General features: G+C 31.6%; 1 protein-coding gene and 1 long non-coding RNA gene across 2 annotated transcripts in view; both read right to left on the reverse strand.

The window, feature by feature from the left end:
• The window catches only part of LOC139905780 (uncharacterized), a 64,829-nt gene that overhangs the window by 13,087 nt on the left and 25,452 nt on the right, over positions 1-26,290 (reverse strand). The gene's annotated exons all lie outside the window — the stretch shown is intronic.
• LOC121119477 (RIMS-binding protein 2) lies at positions 944-17,674 on the reverse strand. The gene is made up of 2 exons (XM_040714143.2): positions 17,244-17,674; positions 944-5,312 (listed from the first exon to the last, which is right to left on the reverse strand). Exons 1-2 carry the CDS (start codon positions 17,412-17,414, stop codon positions 1,392-1,394), a joined length of 4,092 nt encoding a protein of 1,363 aa, XP_040570077.1. The 5' UTR covers positions 17,415-17,674; the 3' UTR covers positions 944-1,391.

The raw sequence follows: 26,290 nt of genomic DNA on the forward strand, positions 1-26,290 counted from the left end.
ATAATCAACAATACAAATATTTTATACACTTATCTGCATAATTATTATTGAAAAAGAAGATATATGACGATTCAAGGTGAGTGTATTGATACTCTGTAAACTATTATTTATTCTTCAGATTTCAAGGTTTGAATCTAGGGATATTATATAATAATGAGTGGCATGCCTGCTTAAAATATGTATAGAACAATATTTCACTAAACTTTACAAATTGTATCTGTTTAGTAGATCTATTTATTAGATAAGTAAAATAAACGGATTTCCCAAAAAACTATTTCAATTTGCCTTTATTGAATACTTCTTTAAATAGAGTGATATTGGAATGGAATCAAATTAATTGGTACTATGAATCCATAATAATGAAATGATTATATTCGTAGAATTAGTCTTGCATTGGATCGATTAAGGAACAGAGAAAAGTAGGATAATTGGAAAAAATATCTTATCTTTGCAAATGCAATTTAGTTAATTTATTGTGTACACCTTGCAAATAAAAATGTATTTAACGATATAATCACATATTTTTAATACATATTAGGATCTAATATATTATAAAGCTAGAAGTTATAGAGTAAAGTCCTTTTATTTGCTACTTACATTTTCCACATCCAAATACGAGGCAGTACTAATTCCCCATTTCCTCAGTCTTAACGGACAAATTATTCTTTTAAACTACTTTGGTTGTTTAGGCCTCCAACATGGCATAAAATAATACTGACGTTATATGAAAACGCTCTATACACTAAACCTTCTTACACGTCGTTACCTTTATTGTATCTAGCAATCTTTACTCCATAAAGAGGGGAAAAATGCCCTTGACCAGTTGGCAATAGGTTGGAAAATAAGTAGAAACATCGTCAGCTGACAACAAAATCCACTGTAATTTTTTTTAGAGAGGTATGCCATGTGGGATATTTTGGCGAAAAAACAAAGACCTTTGAAATTTTATAAACGGTTCAAGCCGAGAATAAATGGAACGAACAGCCTTCTATTATTCAAACTACCTAAATAAATCATTGAAGGAACAGTCATGATGAAAAAAATTAAAAAAAATCGACGAGAACTCTCTCTCCATTGCTGACTCAGACGTATTTTTCCAAACAAATAAATGAATACATGTTATTGTACATTTGTGTAGGGCTAATATGTTACTTTTTTGTTTTTTAAATACATATAATAACTTGACTTTATTTAACCCTTCGTTTGAAAGGGAAAAAAACATCAATTTAATCTATCAATTGGTTAACACAAAATATTGATCTAAATGTATGTAGTAGGTATGTATGTTTATGACGTAAATTGCAAGAAAGTATTAATAATAAGAATGAATCATGGTTATAAAAATAAAAGAACACTATATTCTTAATCAAATTCTTCATGAGTCCTTTTTTTCACCAGCGGCGCTGTTGCCCAAGTATCCTGGGCTGTTGCTGTTGCTGATAGTGTTCAGAATTAACGACATGGACCGATGAGGATGAAATATTATTAGCCAATTTATCAAATAGTTTTTTAGGCTCATAGCCTCGTGGAACGTCTGTGAGGAAATTTGATGGAACAAGACCTCTCTTGCCTTCGAACTCCCCTAAATAAAAACCATCGTCATCCATATCCCCAAAAACTTCAATGATATCTCCTGTACGGAACTTTAATTCCACTTCAGAGTCTACATTGGGAGATAATTCAGCAGGATCGTAGTCATAGAGTGCCAATTTCTTTTTTACAGTAGAGTCTTCATAAATATCACCCCATCGATCCTCCAAATCACGTTTTTTAGAATTGTTATTTTGGTTTGTATTGCGGCCAGACTGATCACGAAAGAGCTCTTCTGCGACTCTTTCATCATCCACTTGGACTTCAGATACCATATTACAAGGAACATAACCAGATTTTCCATTACTTTCTCCGTAATAGAAGCCATCAGGATCCTTGTCTCCGTAAATTTTGATGAGTTGTCCTTCTCGAAAGGGTAGTTCTTCCTCAGAGGCATCAGGATTGGGTGACATTTTGGACGGATCATAGTCAAAGAGAGCCACAAATATGCGAATACGGGATGATACTCCGGATTTTAGGCTAGGAGATGATTTATCTAAAAAATTTTTGGTATAATTATTATTATCAAGTTGATCTGAAGTTGAGGAAACATTTATCTTGGTGGTCAGTCCGGAAGTTGTTGTTGCTGTCGTATTATTGGGGCTATTAATACCTTTGGCGTTGAGGATTTTGTCTTTTTCAGGGGGAAATGCCAGCTGGTTAGCTGAGAATTGACTAGAAGACAAATTAGAAACAGTTTTACTCCACATACTGAGTGAATTACTCTGCTTATATCTTTCATAAGAAGGAGCAAGCAAGGACGACGAAGAGTATGAAGTCTTTCTACGAGGACTTCCGTCCTCATCCTCTTCATCTTCTTCTGGCTCCTCGGCAATGTCAGAGAGTTCAGAAGGACCAATATCAGAGTCCAAGTCATGAGAGAATCCATTGTAATTAAGCGTAAGTTCCCTGACAGGCTGCATTTGTTTAACATCCTCCAAATCATCTTCCTCGTCTACATCAGAGGTTTGAAAAAGCAAATGACTTGGAATGATGAAGGGATGGCTTTCCTTTGAGAATCGATCTCCCGTTGACTTTGTTCTAACAGTCACACATCTGCCACAATTTTGTTGAAGAACATTTGCATGATCCGCTGTTCCAGAATCTACGTCTTTGATCCTATTTCCATCACAATAGACAGTATAACCAATTACCAGAGCACCGTTTGATGTCCCACTAGAATTGATTGTAACAGGAAGCCAGGACACACACCATTGCCCAGGTTGCTCTGCAGCATCAACTCGTACGTCTAAAGGTGGGTCTGGTAAACCCTCAGGGAGTGTACGAATTTCTATTTGAGACGACAAATTATCTAAAAGATTTTCACAGGAAATTATTTGAGCTGGAGCTGCTTGCCGAATATTTTTTGCTCTTATTGTTACTTTATATTTTGTGTTAGGGGATAACCCTGCGAGGACATGTCGATAGACCCCTCGCTTCACTGTTTTTACTTCAACTCCATTCACACGTATAGAATGGAGGAAATTGGTATTACTTGGTATCCATGTGATAGTGCAGGAAGTAGAAGTAATTCTAGATGATTTAATACCTGTTGGGCCCAGGGGAGCCTCCTTACCAATCACCATTGTACATGCAGCTTCTTGGGAGGGCTTCTTACCCCCTTCTTTGGATACAGATTTAACACTTATTCGATGAAGTCCTTGATTCGTATCCAAGCCAGATATTAGAGCTTTAAGTCCAGTTTCATTGTTTGAGAGTACGGAGGAGTGTAAAGTTCCATCCACAATAACTTGAAATGAGGAGATTTCCCCAACCAATGTTCTGTATCTTTTATTACATTCCTCATCGTCTCCTGATCCAGGAGCATTCCAGGCCACGAGGAAGGATTTATTAAGCTGCATTTCTACAGTGAGTTGTTGTGGAGGTGGAAGTGCATTCCGTGAGCGAGAGCCATCATCGAATTCCTCATCATCCTCAGTGAGTTCAAGATCAGTGCATGAGGCATATTGAGGTAAGGAATTGATGCGCTTTATAAGGCTACTTCGTGTGAAATAAGGAGTTCGCTCATCGTTTTCATCAGATGATGAAATAAAGTCCAAATCCTGTGGCACAGAAGTACAAACAGAGTCATCACAATCACCCAGACCAAGGATAACCTGTTGGTGGAAATCCACTAAGTCCTCTCCTTCCAGCTTTTCCACAAAATTGGATGGAACCAAGCCCCTTCGGCCATCCAGTAATTCCCCATCAAAGAATCCATCTTCATCAATATCTCCCCAGACTAAAATATAATCCCCGGCATTCACTAAAAGTTCTGCTTCGGGACAATCATTTGGACTATGTTGAAAGGGATCGTAGGAGTATCTAGAAACGTACACAAAACAGGATCCCTTTCCAGGGATTTCTACAGTTCCCTCTGTTTTATCAAAGGATTTGATACCGTCACCGTTTAAGAGTTTTATTTTATCAATTCCAGAAACTTTAGGTAACTTGTGTAAATTACCGTTGTGACTCTGATTTGGACTTGAGGATGCTTCTCCATTGACGAGAGAACTTTGAGATAAAAATCCAGAGTCTGTGATGGCAGAAGGAGCTCTATTATTCGGAGGTGAGTGTTGCCCCTTGTTTGAGGCAGCGGCTCTCTGCTCTTCTAATTCAGCAAGAAACTTATTATCTTGTTCTAATTTTGCCATAATTGCGTCAATTTCTAAATTGGGTTCAGCTGAAGGTGAAGAAAAGGAGTTGTCATTGTCTTCGTCGTCCAAGAAACTGAACTTTTTAATTGCTTCCATTTCCTTTGCCAAATCAATTTGCTTACAATTCGAGAGTCGTTTCTCTTTCTCTAATTCACGAATTTTATTTTGTAATTGTTCAATAAGTTCAGTTTGTTTAACACTTGCGTTCACTTCAACTTCTTCTTCTCGTTTGCGTTTCAAATTCTCTAAAGCCTCTTTATGCTGTCTCTCTATTTCACGACGATTCTCTGCGGCTTTATGCATCTCCTCCAACACATTCTCTAAATTTCTTACTTTTCCACTCAAGTTTACAACTTCACTCTTTGCAGAAAAATATTCTGACTCTACTTTAACAAGTGTTGATTTGAGTTCATGACACTCCTCTGATACGTCTTGGAGCTGTACAACACGTTTCTGTAAATCACAATTTGCTAAAGCAAGTTTATTATTCTGTTCTATAACCCTTGCTAATTGTGCCTCTAAATCATGACACAGAGCTGATTTATGTTTAAGAGAGCTCATCAATTGCTTACAGGCCTCCTCTTTCTCCTTAAACTGAAGCTCAACCAATTTATGTTCCTGCTGAAGTCCGTCAAGGGAATTTAACTGTTGTTTGAGTTGATTATTTCTAGTCTCTAACTCAATATATCGTTGTACATCCACGCCATTATTGCGCTGTAGAGAATCGTTGGCCATTTGGAGATGTCTCTCTAGTTGAAGCCGTTCCTTAGTCACCTGTTTAATGATGTTTTGAAGCTCTACTCCCTCCTCCTTCACATTTTTCTCTTTATTTGTTAGTATTCGTCCAGCAGAGTAGTCTCCCAGCTTTTTGCTTAGGATTTTGAGTCTTTCCTTGAGTCTTGCAATTTGTTCATCCCGATCTTGAACTTGTTTAGTAAATTCAGCTTCTCTCTCTCTAATTCGAGAGGTGACAGTGCTTGAAGCTCGTCGTGTTCGCTGTGCAACCATTGGGGTGGTTGGGAGTTCACGTAGTCGATTAGGAGTGGATTGGGAACGAGACTGAAGCTGGAAAAGTAAAATAATAAAATAAGTTGACTTTTTAAAAGTGCATTTACTATATAGTAATGATAATGATAAAAACTTCAAAAGACAGGACTGACTGGTTAGAATAGAGACTGTAGTAGACACCTCTCATTTTTCATTAAAATGACTCATAATAATATTAAATTGATAATGATTATAATAGGTACAAACAAAATAGTAATGGATACCGACATAAAAATACAAATCTTGTCTATTTATATTTGCCTCAGGGAAAAAATATGAAGATATCAAAACCCAAGTTTGTATTCTTTTCATGGTCACTTGGGATTTCCTTACTCAGCACCCACACATAAAGTTATTTGCGTGAGAGTTTTTTAAAGTTCCCTCCCCCCCTCCCTCCTCTCTTTATCGATAAGTTTTTATTAATTTTTATAAGCACATGATTCATCATCAGGTGTGGGCATAGGAAGTTAAAATAAAATATAATACCTTCATGATATGATTATATTTATAGGACGTAATATTTGGAGAGGGGGAAATCTGACAAATTGAGAGAGTTTAAGGGATGATTAAAGTTCCGAGAATGGAAAAAAATTAAAAAATATATATACAAAAATATTTTCCCTTCCTTTATACTTAACCAGCAGTCAGTGGGTTCCTAGGCATTTGGTACACGCAACTCAGATTTAGAGCGATTCCAGTACCAAAGATACTTTTCGATACTTATTCTACTAAAAATATTAATTAATTAATTATTTACTACCCGAAATACAAACCAAGTACTTGCAACCAGCTTAGGGATTATAACCTATCCCTTGCACTTAACAAACTCTTCTTAGTGGCAAACAAAGACTCTTATTTAGTAAATCTTGCACCAAAATTGGATAAAGTATGAAATAATATTTACATGGTATGTGGCCCGTTAACACATAAGGAAGCTTTTTTTCATAAAGTTGAGAAGATTGGACTTCTTCAGCAAAATATTATACTTCATTATTTGTAGTCACCACAAATTGCACTTAAAGAAGCAAAAACCCATCGTCATTTTTTGAAAAAAATACAAATTGATTGATTATATTTAAAGAACCATATCGGGTCCAATTCATGGTTGATAAAAAAAATCTAAACTATAATTAACATTAACAGAAATTTGAATGCAAAACCTTCAATTTGCCAAAATATACCTATGGTTTTATTGTGCTCTAGGTACATACTTATATTTATAATTTCTGTAGATAATTTTTTTGTGTTAACTCACCACATATCTTCAAAATTCTTAATGGCCATTTGCTGCATGACCCGGAGACAAAGTACTCACAGCTCCTGTAGGAATCGTAGTACAATCCCTGCACTTAGCCAATCCTTCATTCAAGGCTTGATTAAGTAGTTAATTATGTGCCAAATACATTATTATATTGACAAAAAGTTATCAAATGAAATAATATTTTTATAGGAATATCATCTTATTTCATATGATATAAAAAGAAAGTTTGACTTCCTCAATGTTAATTATTTCAAGCGTGAAATTAATTATGAAAGAAGATCTATATTCATAGACGACTTTGCACAATTAAGTAGATAGTTATAATTTTAAAGGATTTATAATCCGTTATTAGGGATTGAGGTTAATGAATATAAAAACTGAGCAAATAAGAACTATTGTTTAGGTGACCAATCTTCCTCTACTTTTCCGCACATGTCCTCAATTTACGTCCTGTCAATTTTTATCAATTTATGAAAACTCCTTTTTTTGTGTGGGACAAACTTTTGAATAACGACTTTTAAAAAATAGAACACAATTTAACATTTTATAAATGAAAATATAGTTCCCCTACCTTTATATCAAACTTTTCACTAAAAAGAAACATAAGGGGAAAATGCCCCAAATCCGTTAGTATCACTTAGTCAGTTTTCCGCAACTATGGAAATATTATTTAATCATATTTGTTGAAATTGTTCACAGCTAGAAAAAAAATGTTCAGAACACATACAATGGGGGAGGGGTGGGTCAGAAACATCGACAACTGACTATCAAATGCAGTGTAGATTTTTATATTAATATATTTTTTAGAAGACATGCCCCGGAGAAAGATAATAGTTGATTATCTTAGTACATATTTATAATATCAATTTGTTTATGGTCTTTGAACACAGTCGGGCAAGGATAAATATGCAGGGCCCTTTTCCTTCTTTACTTTTTAAAACTTGATTTTTATGAAATAATTTCCATCTCTTTATTTGTTTTAAATGACTTTTTTTTAAAGAAAAAATCTAAAATTATACATTTTTTTAGAAAAGCAAATGTCTTTAAAAAAAAATATAAAGTATGTCCATATTTCATTTGTTGAAAAATATTTATGTCTCTTTTGAAAATGACATTTCTTTTATATCCTTTTCCTATTTTCAAGTTCTTTGATAAACAAAATTATTCTTAATGTATATTTAATCTTTTCTTATGAAATTCATTCAGGGTGGATAAACCCAAATAACAAATTGCGTGATAAGTACGTCACACTAGGCTAATATGGTTTAATTCGATTTCTAACATTTTCATTTGTCCTTAATCACATTGGTTGTTTCATTGTTGAATTTATACAACATTACGGAGACAAGAGTTGACTATTCTAATATTGGGATTGTAAATCGTAAGCATATTCAGTATGTAAAAGAAGACACCGAAAAAATAACATGGTAATACTTGACAATTTGATGAATGTTGTGTACGGGAGAAGCTTAGCTTTCATGAACTTTTACTTAATAATCTGCGAGTTGCTGTAATATGAAGGAAATAAACACAAGTATTACTTCGTATGAAGCAAGGATATAGACAGAAATTACTTTGTTACTCCAACAAGGAGTAATCATTGATGAAATTAGCACTATCATGGTTACAGTTACTACCTGAATATAAGTTTTTTTATATTAAGATATTCCCGTTACTCTAGAAGAGTTATAAGTCCTTGTTAGACTCAGGGTAGAATTCGACGGATTAATTCCTCCCAATATCAAGTTGGTATTATGTTTATTTACTTGACCTCATAGGTACTTGCAGCAAATTTAGCAACACTTTGTGACGGTTATGCTGCTCTAATCCTAAACATTTTCTAATTGTCTATGTGACCAACTTTATTTTTTATTTTTTAAATATTGGTTTAATTATTTTTATCTATGCTAAATTTAAACAGTATCTTAACGACAAAAGATAAGAATTTAGTATTGCAGGATATTTTTATCTTCCATTTTATTCATCTAAACAAGTAAATAACCTTCAATCGTTTGAAAAAAAGTCCTTCATAGACGCATTTTGATTTGAAAATCTATAAATATAAAAACAAAGGTTTTTTTCATATTGTTCCTTTCAAATTATCGATTAGATTTGAAATACAGGATTTGTATAAAGTTAAGTAATGTAGATTAACAGTATATCTTTCAAAAATATTCAAATGACATTGCTTTAATTTGCCTCCAGTTATGCGTATTTTAGTACTGAAGATATTGCAAGCAAAGTATTATTTTCTTTTCGTAACACGTATTACACGCTTATATTTTGATATGTTTTTTCATTTTTACTACTCAAACCTCGTTTTTTGATACCAAATGTCTAATATATTATTATTCAATATACTTCCAGAGTTCGTTTATATTAAAATACTATTATACCTATTTATTATTTTGGCCTATAAAAACTATCATTTAAATGAATAAAAATACGACATTTAAGATATATTTAAGATTAATGCCAGTTTTTATATCATTTTTACTGATAATTTATTCATTTGAATAAAATATGAAAAAGAACGACATTTATATATCATTTTGTATGAATGATTGTATCCCTAAGTTGGGTAATGGAACCCAATTGGGCCAATGGGTGCCAATAACGATTTTTAATTATTCTTATAGAATATTAGTAGGTGTTATTGTAAAGCAAATAAAACCCATTTTAATATTGGACCGTAGCAAAATCGATTTTTGTCAAAAAAAGGCTTATTTCCGAATATTTTCATAAACAATCGCATTGAAAGAAAATTTTAGAGAGAAAATCGAATTGAACATCCTATTTTAGCTCAACAAGTAAGATAAAACGTTTCCGTACAAACTGTCCCGGTTATTTATACAAATGTTATAATTGATTATAAATATAAAACAATACTAGAAAAAATAAGTAAAATACTATAGAGAAATTATGAAAAGTATTCAAGAAAAGCAAGGGTTAACGTTCGATTCAAATCAGCCAAATGAATGTCTCTTTTTTGATGGTCGAATGAACATAAGAAATACAATTTTGTTTTATAATAATGACCTTAAATATCCTCCTAAGAAAAAAAAATAACATTTCATAATAACATTCTCACCAACAGGTTCTTATATTGACCATTTTTCTCCCAAAGAAAAATATACTTAATCAGCCTAAAATTCAAGTAGATAAAATATTTTACTATATTTGACCAGAATAGGTTGTTGTTCACGATTTAGAATTTCATGATAAATTCCAAAACGTCGATTGAAATTTCCCCTTGTTTGAAAAGCCTTAAAGTGTAGTTGATGATTTGTCTAATGACCAATTCTATGCTTATCGCATTCCAAAAATGGTAAATTTTAGGAATTGATCCTCATACAATTAAAATATATATTATATTGCATTCAAGGTGACTCACAATGGCATGTCTTTACATCAAATAAACTTATTTCAGCGGATGAAAAGAGATATGCACTTTAAAAGAAGGTAAAAAGTATAGCAACGAAACTTAGGGATTGTAGCATGGTCAATCTAAATATATGCTACTATCTTTATTTTCAAGCTCTGAGCAAGAAAATAGGATATTCACAATATCAAAAATTATAGAAATAAAAAATTTAAATGCAAACGGCTATGTTAGTATACGTTCTTACTAATCACCCAAACTCTACATATTTCCATTAAGCATATCTTAGATCAGAACAAGGTTACTTGGCTCTCTTTACGCAGGCCAATCCTCATTGTCAAATTGGTGTTTTTTTCTCTCCACGCCTTCAATTTCCCAAATTATAGTGTCATACGCAAATTTGTAAGTAGTAAAATAAGTAACGAAAGAATCATCTTAAGTTTTTGGGTAAGAAAGACAAAATGGCTGTATTTTATAAAAATTCAAATCCATATAAATCAATGAAAGAATCAAGCTGAAAAATTATTAATAAATAACTTTTTTTTAAAGATTATATAATAAATAATATGGCATTTTTAACACATCCACCCTACAAATCAAGGGTAGATAAATAAAATGTCTTATTTTTAATAGTTTACAAAACAGTCAAAAAATAATAAATAAAAATAATATAATGCTATTTGGAATAAACGAACTCTGAAAGTATATTGGATAATAATATATTATTAAGCTATAATATAAATTAGAGCAATGTCTCACAAATATTGATGAAAGATGTACTGCTAATTTACATTGCTTAATTCGATAAAAACCCTGTATCTCAACTCTACCAGATAATTTAAGCGAAACAATATGGGAAAAAAATCAATTTTTTTTACTAATTTTTAATACAAATTGCGTCCATGAAGAACCTTTTTTTAGAACGATTGAATGTTATTATTTTCTTGTTTAAATAAATAAAATGCAAAATACAAAATATTTTGCAATACCAAATTTTGAACTTTTATCAATTGGTACTTGTAAGACCCAAATAACTCCTCAGCGTTTCAGGTTACCAACAGAAAAAGCTTGTATGCTAGAAAATGTTTAAGATTTACAGCCCCTAATATATGTGTAGTACATCATTGTAATTTCTTTGTTATCTTTGAGGAAGGATCCTAATATTTATTTTATATACTCAGGGGCGTCCGCAGAAAGATATATATATATTTTTTTTTTTTTTTTTTTTTTTGGGGGGGGCATGGTTTTTGGATTTTTTTTTCAAAAAATTTCAAAAATTTAGTAAACAAGTAAAAATTTCCTGTTGACAAAAAATTTAACTTTGTGGAACAGATTTAAAAAATCCAAGGCTATTAACAGAAAAATGATGTTTTTTGGAAAATATATTGAAGAATTAAATTTTTTAGAAATTAAGATATTGGGCTGAAGGGGTTGTAGCCTCCTCCTCCTGCAGAGGCCCTGATATTGTATATTATTATAATATATATCTTGAAACTATAGCATAAATATTATGCGTTCATGTATCCCCAACAACTTTCTCTTTCTTTCATGGAAGTATACATATAATGAAGGGGAAAAAATGAAATTTTCTAGTCCTGAGTTACTACGAGTATGTACATCATTTAATAATAAGAATAAAGAACCTCTTTTGTGTGTGTGTGTGTGAACTTTTTAGAGTGACAGGACGACCTTCCTCTGTCGTCAACATATTCATAGGTATTGTGACATTTGTTTTACACATTTGACATAATACGTATAAAAGTACATAACTCATCATTTCACTCTCTGGATTAAGAATCTTTTGATGGCCTTGACTATGGGAGATGGAAGATGTATGTACATATCATATACAATACGTAAACAAAATACCTACATATTAAATATGTGGCCTGCCAATATAAAAACAAGCTATCATGATTTTTATCAATATATACTATTTTCTGCAAATTTAGTCTCGTCTTTATTTCGTCAAGGAAATATAATATTTGTTTTAGTCTAACTAAACATAAAAACAATCTGGAATACAATGGACTTGCGTTGGATCCGTCCAAAAAGACTGTAGTCCTATCAGTCCAGTCTTAATTCACTTTGTCAGTCATAAGACCGGTTCTTATCGCTCTTTATAGTAACTACAACAGCGTTCATGACGTAATTACTAACTACACCATTTCAGGTGTTGAAGTTATATTATAAATAGAGTTGACATTTTTGTAATGAAAATAAGAACGCAAGAAGAATGTGAGCAATATAATACTACTTCATTAAGAGCCTTGTTAGTATCAGCTGCTTGTTATATGATTTTTGGCGGGAGAAAATGAATTACTGCAAAAAAAGAAGAGGCCATTCTACATTTAACATAGCACTAGTGCAGGAAAATTAAACTATATTAAAATTTATTTCATTTCTCTTTATTTTAATAAGCATTTGATAAACAATTTAAACCCAAAATAGGCGAGAATGCTTACTTCAGACGGAGAAATAACGACCTTAATGAACAAATATGAGGAAAGAGTACTTGCAACAACCGTTTTTCCTTTTCTAATATCTAAACTTAGTTTGTTCATTTCAAACATGTCGAACCTAATCATAACCTCCTTCAGAAGAGACAAGATATCTGTAGTTGAAAGACAGGGAGAGGTATGTTCATAGAACGTATTATTTTACATTCTAGCTATCATTAATGATTTTCTTTGTCTTTATATTCTTCAATCCTAGCTAGGACCACAGGAGCGAGTAATCGGTCCATAGGACCGTTGCATGGTGAAAAAGATTGGTCCGATATATATGAAAAAAAAGACTGAGAGGGGGAGAAAAAAAGTCAGATTCGGAAATAAGTCCTAGAACATATCCAACACTATCTTCCACGAATTATTCTTAATGTTTGTAAATAAATAATTTTCATTCATATTTTAAAATCGATTTCTATTGAAAATTCATGATTAAATAATTATAGTTGGAAGAGTTTTATTTGAAAGGAGCTATATGGGGGCCAAATAGAGTCTTACAAAGAAGACTCTAAGCTATTTTCCATTTCAGCATAACCCAGTAATTTGAATATAAACCCTATGATGTATTTTAATAAGTATTTGAAATATTGGGGTATATGTAAAATAACATATTATACGATATTATGATGTAAGAAAATGGGTATTTTTTCTTCTTCTTTATTTTTCTCTAAGATTGTTTTTGTGTTAACTTACCACATACCAATGCACCTTGTTTGTTCTTTTTTTGAAGAAGAATTTCTCTCTTGGAAATTGGGGAAAAAATCATTTAATGTGCACTCCAATATCAAATAGTCAGATATCTTTAATCTACATAGAAAATGTATAAGTATATTTTTTCATTGATTGAAACACATTCTTCAATTACAACAAGGTAATATGCCGAAGGTGAATGTAAAGGAAGGAAGTCCGGCAAAGAGAGAGTTGGTGATATTTTTTGCAATTCCTATCATTACATATGTATGTGCCTTCATTAAAAAGGGGTCTTCCCCTTTCTGAGGGGATAATGACGACAAAATATGGATAATTTGTTCAGAAGTCAAAAGAGAAACTCATCCGAGGAATGATATATTAGCATACTAGCAATAATACCCGGAGTTATTAGGCATCGAGCAACATACACACTTTGCTTAAGTAATAAAGAAGGTAACTCCCCAAGAAATATTTAGTTTTACTGTTCATTCACAAGAAATTACACAATACGTAGATGTTCTCTCATCAAGAATGAAATAATAATAATTATCAACCTTATATATTAATTTAAATTTATAATTATAATTAAAAAATTTGCCTTTGTCTTAAAGTCAATAATTTCGATACATTGTATGTTTTGATGTCATTTCTAACTTGATCAAAAAATAATCCTTAAATGTAAAGGAACTAGATGACCAAGAATCAAAATTCACAAAAGCACTGGTTTTGTTCGGGGCTTTCAAAACGAAAGGGATCTGCGGAAAGACGAAGGCATTGGAATTAGTCTTATTAAATTCCAAAGCTCTTATCGCCAGCAAAATTACAAATTATGAATCCCTAGCTGCTGAAGAGGTAAGAACTGTTATCATCTCAGCTATTGCAAGGTATGCTGCCTTCTCTTTGATGGTTCCTGACACCTCTGGATATGGATGGAAATATGGAGGTGATGTTATTTGGTATTACCCTTCGATGTCTGCAAAATATTTAGACACTTCACTTCAAAGATCTTACAAAGCTTTTTAAAAGGAAATAGTCTTACTAGGGAGACTGTTTGTACTTTTAATGGTGGATAGCTTCTTATATGATTCTTATTTGCTCCTATTTTGGTTTTAGTTATATGCTTGTATGTGTGTTCTAAATTCTATATGATGAAGGATTTTATTTAGTTGTTTTGATAAGTAATATGTGTATAGTGTTTAGGAAGGTTTTCTTTTTGGAAAGGGATAATTTTAAACTGAAATTTTTATTTATGTGATCTTTTTTACGTGATCCTTCTTCCCTCATTTATTTCTTATGAAATTTGTGCATATAAAATGAAAACCTCAATAGAAATAAATAATACTGATGGTAGAAGTTCTTCAGTTAGTTACTACAAATGTGTCGAGAATGCCTTGATTTCTCCATTTACAAAAGTTTTATAGATCTTCATATAACTGATCAAGTTATTGACTAATATGAGATTATTCAAAGGTGCTGCTGAAGGAAGGGGAGTTGTAAACCACCAAGACAGGAACCCAAAAATAAAAAAGCCTACAAAGTGATTTAGTTTCTGCTGCTGTCCAGTCACAAATAGAGTCCCCTTAGGTAATTCTTGAACTATATCTTGCTATATCTTACGTCCTTGATATGACAGTAAAATAATGACTTAGGCTAAATAATAGTTTAATCCATCAATCAAATATTGACCAATGCTACTACTGAACAAAGTGTGCCCTGTGAATACAAATTTTTTCTTGTTAGAATATATATACAATATTTAGATTCTAAATTAAAATTTATATTATATTAAAAGGATAATCAATAAGAAAAAAAAAGAAAGAAAGGTTTTAAACATATTTTAAAATAATGTACAAGTTTTTTTTGCTTCATACGTGCTTAGAAATTGCAACTGTTCTATAGGTAAACTTTAACCAAATTTGCTAAAATTTTGTATTTGTGTTCTACTTATCTAGCTGCAGTACCAAAATTAGGTACCGCTGATTCTGACAAGGATTTCTAATTTTAGGGGCAACTGTATCCCCCTATTGTACAGTTGGCTTATACAGTTTGATCTATTAAAAAGACGCATTTATTGTATATTTACAAAAATTACATCATAAATCTTTTGGCAATCTAAAAAATAGTCAATTATTCCATAATCCTTTTTTAAAAGTACTCTAAATCATTCATCTAAATTTTTGGTTGCAACTAATGTTGTAACGATACCAATATCTTCTTCGTACGGGATCCAATATTTTTGATATCTTTTTTACTCAAAATATAAATATATATCTATATAACGTTTTTAAGAGCAATAGGGAATAAATGATGTTTACTTACATAATTTTGTAAATAATGCAACAGAAAGTGGTGCTGAATTGCGACAAAATAATACAACTTCCTGAATGATAATGATCATTATTAGCGCCCAATATATACTTATATTAACCCAGGCTACAGAAAGACTCACCACCTTGGAGATAATTTATTATTTAGTTATAAGGTGTCTGAAGTATTTGTGTTTGTGCGAGAGAAATTTGAAAACCTTTTTATCTTGAAAAATCTTCGTTCTTGGTTGTTTTATAACGAACAATTTTGTTTGGAGTGAGGGGCTCAGAAATTTGAAGGGTTATGTTATCAATGTTTTTATGACGTAGGGGGGCTAAAAATACCGGTTATGACATTAATATGGCATAGTACCGTTTTAAACGTGTCAGTACTCCGGTAATACCATATGTAGTAACGGCATACCGAACTAAAAAGAGTTTGCAACTTGTACACGACTTCTATATCGTATTTAAAAGAACTAGAGTCGTGGAATGAGTGCACTGTTGTGGGCCTCCTTGACCCAAAGGCACCCTTATAGAAATGACCTGTGCCGAGGATATCTGGGTTAATATAAAGCCAGCAGCCGCTGAACAGTCACTCATTGGCTGACTCTTGGACTAGCCCGTTTTACCCCGCATTAGAAAAAATCCTTATACTTCTTGAAATGTTATGATTTAACGTGTTGAATGAGCCTAACTTTTACCTTTATACTAGTGAACTTCCTAGAGAAGCACATATACCTTATATATATGGAATTCAAAGACGATTCTTCTGTCATATGGAGTAAATGAAATACAATAATTTTTATTTAAACTTAATCCGTGCAACTCCATCTGACCACCAAAAGGAACATTAAAAAAGGAGAAAGAAAAAAGGAAGAAGAATTATTTTACTTGAAGTAACCATGCTTCATTTATGTTTCTTTGAGGTAATGCCTGAATGGTTTGCTAATTCTTATGAACTATATATATATGTCGTCCATACATCATGGATACAAATTATGTGGAGATAGAAAATATAAAAATAAGCAACAAAGTTTGTACGTATGGTATGGAAACAATAATTTATTACATTTTACATATAGGCAATATGTTTCTCCGTTACGCATCTTGTCTTTTATTTTTAATTGAACAATTTACGGAGTCACTCAGGTATTAATTTTTTTAGTGTGTAGTCGTATTTTATGCTACCTTTTTGTTACACAAAATATACACATATTACATATATTTTTTTTTTTTGCTTGAGTGATATCTAGAAATACATCCATAGTTATATATATATGGCCCATCAATACAAATGCAGGCTGGATTGACAGTTCTCAAAAGTAAATCTGAATTGCAAATTTGATTTGGAGTCTAATTATCTTACATTTCTTTTAATACATTAGTTTGGTAATTCCCTTTGAATGAGATGAAAATTGCAATTAAATGTACGACTAACAATTCTCGATCCGTTATAGAATAAAAGATGCAATAAGTTATATTTAAAAGGGCACACCGGGGGAAAATAAAGAGTATCATAAATCAAATGAAGGCTTCAAACTATAGTTGGTTTTCCTAAATATACCAATTTCTCAAAAAAAAAATAAGGAATTAAGCCCATAATTGACAAAATAAGTCAATAATGAGGCGTTTGTTTATATTTATGAAGGAAAGTTCAATATATTGGGAACTTCTTCTTTACTTAAATTTCATTCAAGATTGTTTAGTGCTAACACAATAAGTTTTGTCCCCTTGCCTCTTTAAACTATACATACATGCAGAGTAAAAATGGAAGTCTCAATCTATACTCATTCAACTTACTTTCGGAAGGGATCGAGAGCTTCTCGTTGTTGTTTGTGAGGTTTTTTGTTGGAGATTCTTTACTTTTTCCTCTAATTCCTTAGTGGCATTGGAGAGCTGTTTATTCTTTTTCTCTAGAGTACGTACTCCAGGACGAAGACTCTTGGATTTCGGTTTCACCTCTAACTCCATTTTGTACAACAACGACGACAAAGTCACTGTAGTAATATCAGGGAGCCTCTAGAGAGTCATTGCACATTTGAGAGAGATTATAACTGGTCAAATGGTGCTGATCCTTCACACACTTAGCACTATTTTTGCAAATATTTTCATCACACTAAAAGGATTTATTATTGCTTAGTTAGTTGAACACCACTGCAATCATTACTATGTCTTCTCTGCTTTAACTACTTCTTCTGCATATTCAAAGGGAACTGTGGCAGGTATGTGGTGTTCTGACGAGAGAGGCGCACCTGGAAGCGAGTCTGCCTTGGTTACTTTTTATTTGATTACTTACATACTACATACTTATACCTATATATATACGAAAACAATAATGAAATAAAGGTCTATTCTCAGTCATACATACACACACACGGCCTAACGTGATGGGGGATACAATGCAGTAATGACTTTGTCGACGTCTCACTCCAGAGGAGTAGTAGTAGCAGCTTCGTAGTAACTTTCACAGTTTGTTAGTCCTATCCATGTACTATGTGCGTTTAAATTAATCATTCATAGGCTAGAGAAATTCTAGTCCGTGGTTGATGTAGAAAATTATTATTCAAATTATTCTACGGGAATTATTAGAAAACACATCTACATAGTTCAAAAATTATTCCAAAGAAGAAGATCTCTTTCGTTAAGGTTGTATAGGTCCTTCATTTGGGACTTAAAATCTGTTCCACCCCTCCCATAATCGATCCTTCAAAAATGTTCTAAATTTTAAAGCACCCTCCATAAGAAATCCATCCTTTTACTAGTATTATAGGTAATCCTTGCTCAAGTTAGAGTTGTATTTGTCCATAATATGGGACTTTTAATCCGTCCATCATTCCGTTATCGATCATTGAAAAAGTACCAAATTTTAATCTGCCCTCTGGTAGATATAATCTTCTCTAATATTTTTTTTTTATATCAAGATTCTAGATATATTTTCTTTATATCTTTTCAAAAATAAAACAGGATTCATATTTTATTTTCTAAAAAGAAAAAATCAAAATATGTTAATTTTAACCCGGACTCATTGACATCTTTTTTGTAAATCAAAATATGGTCATCCTATGTATAGTAAAAGTTGAAGTGCCTTTCATGTACGAGAATAGTCTTCCATTAATCATGATTGAGGTCTAATTAAACTATTTGGTATTATTACCATAATAAATATTGAATATTGATTGATACAAAGTCATTTAGCAAATATTTTTCAATGACAATTATTCCGTAATTAATAATCATTTAATGGGGAGCAATTTGTCAGTTCTTCCCAGCTATGAAATTATTTTTCAATCATTCGGGGGAATGATTCACAGGACCTTTATAAAATCTCGTACACGTATTAAACCAATCAATGAGAAGCTCTCGATCCCTTCCGAAAGTAAGTTGAATGAGTATAGATTGAAACTTCCATTTTTACTCTGCATGTATGTATAATTTAAAGAGGCATAGTGACAAAACTTGTTGTGTTACCACAAAACAATCTTGCTTAAAATTTAAGTAAAGAAGAAATTCCCAATATATTGAACTTTACTTACTAAACGCCCCATTATTGACTTATTTTGTCAATTATAGGCTTAATTCCCTACTTTTTTTTTTTGGAGAAATTGAGATAATTAGGAAAACCAACTATAGTTTGGAGCCTTCATTTGAAAAGAAACAGAAAAAACAGGTCCAAAAACAGGTGATAGTTTGCCAATTATTCTCAACTACGAGATAATTATTCAATAATTGATATTAAAAAATACAGAAAAATCTAAGAGCTGACAAACAAATACTGTGTATATTTATGTGTTAGGAAGATAAGGCCCTGCTAAGTACATGCAGGCGGATTATTCGAGGTTGTTTAACGTTATTTTCCTATGTACCTACATATGTATAACAGAGGGAAAAAATGTACATAAATACAACAAGTCGGTATTTTTGTCAAAAAAGCCAAAAAAACATGCACAAATCATACTATACTTTTCAAAACAAAAATCAAGGGGAAGGAAAAAAACTTTCACTCAATTATAACTATCTGATATGTATGTTTGTATCCATGTTTTTCTCATCGTTTGTATTTTTCTCTCCTCATTTCCCATATGGTGCTCATGAATAAAATAAAAATACATCTGTATGTACGTATATTCTATATTTTCATCTTTTTATCAAAAAAGGATTCACTTATAAATCCCCGGATTACTCTCCACCCTCAAAAAGTATTCCTTTGTATGATTACTATGTACGTAGTCCCAGATTGCAGAGAGGGATCCCCTTTCACTAAAGAGAAATGTTATGTAATTACTTAATAGGAACTTTAATGACTATTAAAAGTGTCAAATAACATTTTTGGCAAATATTATACTTAATTCTCCATGGGGTCAGAGTTTCCAGTTCTTTATTCCAGTATGCTTTTAAACAAATCATTCAACATGGATTAGGTATAATTTATCATCATTAAAGGGTGTTTCAATACTGTTTGTTCCACACACAGCCTCTTATTATTTGACAGAAAATGTGAGATGTGCATATAGATTCCTTAAAGCGGTTGTTATCCCACGTTTTCAAGTCAGCTGTTACTGTATGAGCTTTTTGCTATATCTACAAATAAAAACTATGACACGCTAAAACAATTAAAAATTGTATTCTATAAATAAAATCAACTGGAAACAGATGACAAAAATGATACGATAACAGCAATTTCAAGTAAAACTTCATTATTGTATAAATTATCTATTGACTTACCTCATCAAGAGGAAAGTGTGAAAAGATTTTCAACAAGTAAGTATTTAGGATTATATAAATCCCTTGTTCAGTCCGTATTTTGCAATAGTATTCTTTTTGTATTGCTAGTAGGGATGCAACAATTAAAAAAAATCCCGATTCGATTGGGATTCTATTTAAAATTCCGGATTCAGATTCTTTAATATTTTAAATGATAGTTAAAAAAATACAATCTACTACACTGATAATGTAGAAAACTCTGGAATCAGTATCAATTAGCCAGACTTATCAAGGTATTCAGAAAAGCTCTAAAACATGGGAAAAATATAAAAGCTATGAAATAAAGTGTCAAACCGCAAGATACATAGCATGACTACTTTGTTAATATGTATGAAAAATTGACGGTTAACTTTTTTTAAAGAGACTAAATTTGAACGAATAACCCTTTTTTTTATAGACAAGACAAATATTAGAAAAAATAACATCATTTATTTAGACAAGCCGATAGTTATATGTAACGATAAAAAAATTTCCCATTAACTATTCTCGTAGTAAACCATATTTGGACAAATATTGATCACAATAAGTGTTTTTCTTTTTGCAGTGAAACCACAGGCGTGCAAACTTTTCTTTTTATTTATTATTTAGGTGGAAAGGGCAGTTTCGATGTAAATAATCGGTAGTGTATAAAATATGTCCTGGCACCATGTAACAATAAAAGAAGTCGACAGTTAACGTGTTAATCGTGACAATTTGAAGAATGTTCGGAAGGTGAAGAGAAGCTTAGCTGTAATGTCTTTTATATTAGATTAGCTCTAATCAGTCATGAGAGGAAGGGCTCAGATAACACTTTGTATATATCAAGGAGAAATAGTCAAGAATGACTCCGATGTGTATCTTCAATTCTATTCACAATTCCAACAAGGAATTACACTTATAACTCCTGAACAAATCCCTCATTGTTCCTCTACTTCTTTCATGAGCACACGCTCTAGTTATTATATTACACTGAGATGTTCTATCCTCATGAAAATAAAATAATAACGACATAAACTCTGAAAAATAAAATAATAATAAAAAAAACCACACCCGCTTTCTAGGACATATTTTATACAGCTCTACCTATTATCTTTTAAAAAGTAAAAATGTATTTAAGCCCATCTCCCCTAGTTTAAAAAAATTATAAATGCAACTCTACTCTACACAAGTATTTACATAGTTTGAAAACCTTAGACTTGGATAGATAATCCTCTTATTTCTTACTCTGCTCACTCCATAGATTTATTTACCTACCATGGTGACAATTCCCTCAAAGTTCACCCCCTGCATTATTAACTAATATCCCCTGACCTCATTATTTCTCATCTATATAGTCAAGGAGGATTATGTATCACATGTTATTTAACCCCTTATCTATTTTTGTGTGTGTACGATAAGACGAGAAGTGTTAGTTTAGAAGCATAAAAAAATATATATGTCATGTACAAGTTGCAATTTTGTACAAGTTGTATTTAAGCAAATGTTAGAGTCCTTCTTGTGATGAGGATAATGCAATAGTTGAATATTCCTTCGATGGTCGACATACTAATGGTTTAATTTTTAATGGGTATTGCTAATTGGCAAGATAATTTCTCTGGCACACTATGGAGTTTACAGAGGCTTCCTTTTTGAGTTTGTACGTTACATCTTAGAACTGCAAGACTACTTGCTCTAAGAAATACCAATGTAAGAACGAGCGTGTGTAACTAAAGCTCAACACGTCATATTGAGAAAAAAAAGGTAGTACATATCTATATTATCATATCAATATTTGTCTGTTTGTCGACACTTAATAATTCTGAGCAATGCCAGGTCCTCCCGCTAGTACATAATTTCAATAAATCAAAGTGAAATATTTGCAAGAATTGGGCGTGAGCGTTGTCTACTGAAATTATTTTTTAACAAAATAAAAGAGAGTTGTAGCAAAATAATACATCTCACTTAATGATAGAATTATTTAATTTAAAAGACAGGTGTATGTTACACACATAGAGGGCGCTATAAAAATTCTTCTCACCATGCACAATTTTTTGTAACAACAAGCTACAGACGTTTACACCACCTTGGCGTTAATTAATTTGAGTTTCCTTGAGCCTTATTAAAATGACTGATGATTAAATAAATAAACAGGAGTGGCCATTGGCCACTTCAAACTATTTAGCCGCAGTGGGCCCGGCATTTTCATTAAACTCCCTGATTGACTGGAGCAATCTATTTTCTAGAAAAATTAGATTCGAGATTAAATTCAAATTTTCAATGAGAGAAGAATGGAAACAGCTATTTATCTTTGTCCCAGTTCCTGCTCACTCCAACACCGTCCCAAGTCTCAGTGATTATCATTATCTTTACTCAAATTGGGATTTGGGCTCTGAGCAATCCCTTTTGCATTAGACCCTGTAAATAACGTGACGGATAAACAGTAACTTGTATCCAACATAGTTAAATAAAAATATGTATCTATTTAATTTTAGATATTGAGTCCCAATTCATCTAAATTTGCATTCCCCATTAAAAACAGTGATAAAAAAATATTCAACATATATTTTTTTACAGCCAGTTAAACAAATGTATTCTGAGGGTGGATGATATTTATGAGGATGTTACATAACAAGGTATGAAGTTGTGTAAATACGTCCATAACAAAGAAGACGACTGTTTGTAATCCTTCATCCTAGTTACACAGATAGAGTTATAGATGACTTACGATGTAATTAGTACCTGATAGATCATATAACAAAATATATATGTATTCATTAAAAAAAAAAAGTCTACATGTCAAACAAATGTTGCTTGCTGCTTTCTTTCCAGCCGTATCTGCCTACCTGCCTACGAGAATAACAAAAATACACACTTTGCCCATCATTTCCGCTTTCATTTATCTATTTATCTGTACTCGACAGTTTAAGAAAATCTATCTTATCTAATCATCAGATAGTAATATAATACTCTATAATCTACATACATAAAATTACCTATATGTTGCCCGTCAACACAAAATCAATCTAAAATAGTTTTCAACTTTATTTTTGTACGAATTATCGTACATTATAATAAGCAAATGTAGCTTATTAAACCCTTTTGTAGAGGCCACAAATTGGACTTAAGTATCAAATAATCATTATCGTAATGAAATAATTATATAGATTATTTTTGAAAGGTCATATTGCGGCCAAAAACAGTTTTATAAATCACATGAAGATTCTACACAGAGGCGTCCGTAGAGGGTGGGCTGGAAGGGCTGTGCCCCCCCTAAATATACCAATTTCCCCAAAAAATTATTTTTCAAATTTTTTGTGAATAGCTATGGATTTTTGAATTTAATATTTGATTTTCTTTTGTCAACACTTGTCAATTTTTGAAATTTTTTTCTTAAAAATTTAATATTTGAAAGTACTTTTTTAGGAATTATTTTTACAAAAAAATTTAATGTTTGAACTTTTAAAAAAAAAAAAAAAATTAATTTTAATTTTTTTGTGAATAGCTATAATTTTTTGTTTTTGATATTTGATTTTTTTTTGTAAACAGCTGTGAATTTTTGAAAGTTTTTATTATTTGAAATTACTTTTTTGAAATTATTTTTACAAAAAAATTTCATTTTTGAACTTTAAAAAAAAAAATTTTTTGAATATCTATGGATTTTTGAATTTAATATTTGATTTTTTTTGTAAACAGCTGTGAATTTAAAAAAAAATTTCTTAAAAATTTAATATTTGAAATTACGTTTCTAGGAATTATTTTTACAAAAATTAAATTTTAGAACTTGTAAATATAATTTTTATTTTTTGTGAATAACTATGGATTTTTGAATTTAATATTTGATTTTTTTCTTCTAATTAGTGAATTTTTTGTTTACAGTCGAGAATTTTAGATGTTTTTTTTCCAGCTATGGATTTTTGGGTTTAAAAATAAAAATTCCAAAACCAAGCACCCCCCCAAAAAAAAAAAAACCAAAAAAACAAACACACACAATCCTGAGGGCACCCCTTCTACAGTATAATTAATCTACAAGGGTACGTCAAATCACCCCAGAAATTTGAATGATTGAATAATTGATTGAAATAGGTTTAATGAAATATTGGGCAGTATGTATGTATATGATGCAAAAAATTAAATTGCTTTTTTTGATTTTTGTTCAACATTTTTTTTGTGTTGAGGGAAACCATGGCTTAATTAAACATTTAAATTGCACATACAAGGATTGTTGTGATTCATGTGATAATAACTTATTTTATTACCACTTTTTTGTCAATAAGGTAGAAGTATTCACATCTCTTCAAACAATGATTTAGGCTTTATAAGAGTCTTATTGCATGAATGTACTACACCATATGCAATAAATCATTACACCTTATCTGCACGTGAAACATATATAAACATTTAGTAGCATCCATTCACATAAGGTAGATATATAATTACAGAGGATTAGACGAATATCCGTATAGAGAATGCTTTATAAAAAAACACTTAGAGGGAACTTAATTGTATTGTAAAATATATTTATTTATGTTCTACCACTCATCGATGACACAAAGCAACGTTTTTTAGTCACAAGAAGCTGAATTGTTTTTAGATTAGAGTTCTCTAGTCCCGAAGTTGCAAGTCCAAGTAGAGTCCAAAGTCCTTGGCTTCGAGATAAAAAAATTAATCGAAAAATAATATGGTAACCCTGAAAAATTAAAGAATGTTTGGGAAAAGAACAGCTTACCTGCCCTGACGTTCTATTGGATTACCCGCTAGCAGCAGTGAGATGAAGAAAATAAATACAAATCCAGTATTACGAGGCTAGCTGATTTTAGTTGATCTTTGCAAATAGTTTAACGGATTTTGGGCCAATTTTTATTGACATCATAATAATTAAAAAAATTATAGATTCGATTTTAATTGGAGTGTAATTTGATTACACTCCAATTAAAATCTTCAACTTAATAGCCCACATCAATCCCAAGATCGGATAAATCTTATAGCAGGCTAAACTATATTGTAGACTATGAGATGAATTAGTGATTACATGAAACACACATTCATTTTTTTTTTAAAGTAGAGAGGAATATGGTTAATTCTTTCAGCCTCACGGATTTTCAAATATTATCTAGCCTCAATTTCCCAGCTGAAATTTAAAAAAATGATATATTGAGCAGCTATAAAAAATTAAAGGCCTTGGAGCAAAGTACTAGCTTGAAAAGTGTTATAAGGACTCTGTTCTATCAGAAACAATAGTTGATTTGAGACTCCAAACGAGGTCGTAGATACACCAATGATGCAGAACGCAGTGGACGTCCAAATGAGGCGGTAACAAAATAAAATATCAAAATTCACAAAATCGTTTTGAAAGATCGGAAAGTGAAGTTGCATGAGTTAGCTGACATTGTAAAGATATCAAAAGAACGTTTTGATCATTTGTCCACAAGAAAGCTCTGTTTAAAGTGGATTTGCACACTGTTGATCAAAATCAAAAACGTGCTGATGATTCGAAGTATTGTTTGGTCATGTTTAAACGTAACAAACCAAAATTGTTGCAGCAGTATGTGCCTATGGATGAAAAATGGACCCATCACTTCATTTCGTAATAGAAACGATCATCATTTGAGTGGACAACATCTAGTGAACCTCGTTCCAAGAGTCTGAAAGCAAAACAAATCTGCTGAAAAGGTTATGGGCTTGGTATTTTGGGGGTATGCATGTATAATAATCATAGACTACATTCAGAAGGGAAATGCAATCAACAGTGAATATTATATAGCGTTATTAGAGCGTTTGAAGGACGAAATCACGGGAAAATACCCCAATTTGAAGAAGAAAAAAGGGATGTTGCACCAAGATAACGCGCATGTCACAAGTAAATCAAAAAAATGGCAAAACTTAATTAATTGAACTTCAAATTGCTTCTGCATTCACTTTAATCTCCTGATTTGGCTCACAAAGATTACTGCCTCTTTGCAGACCTAATAAAATGTTTATCGGTAAGAAATTTTGCTTCAATGAGAGGTTATCAGTGAAAAAGAGGACTATTTTGAGACAAAAGATTAAGCAGTGGCATTGAAGAGCTGGAGCTGGAATGATTGTGTTACTCGTATGGATATTAATTTAATGAATAAAGCCAATTTTGA

The sequence above is a fragment of the Lepeophtheirus salmonis genome, chromosome 6 (genome assembly GCF_016086655.4).
Source record: "Lepeophtheirus salmonis chromosome 6, UVic_Lsal_1.4, whole genome shotgun sequence".
Taxonomy (NCBI): Eukaryota; Metazoa; Arthropoda; class Copepoda; order Siphonostomatoida; family Caligidae; genus Lepeophtheirus; species Lepeophtheirus salmonis.

Coding starts and splice junctions, on each gene's coding strand:
- LOC121119477 (XM_040714143.2), bottom strand. CDS start 17,414: ATGGAGTTAGAGGTGAAACCGAAATCCAAGAGTCTTCGTCCTGGAGTA. Junction 5,313..17,243: donor GCTCTCGATCCCTTCCGAAA/GTAAGTTGAATG, acceptor TTACTTTTCCAG/CTTCAGTCTCGTTCCCAATC.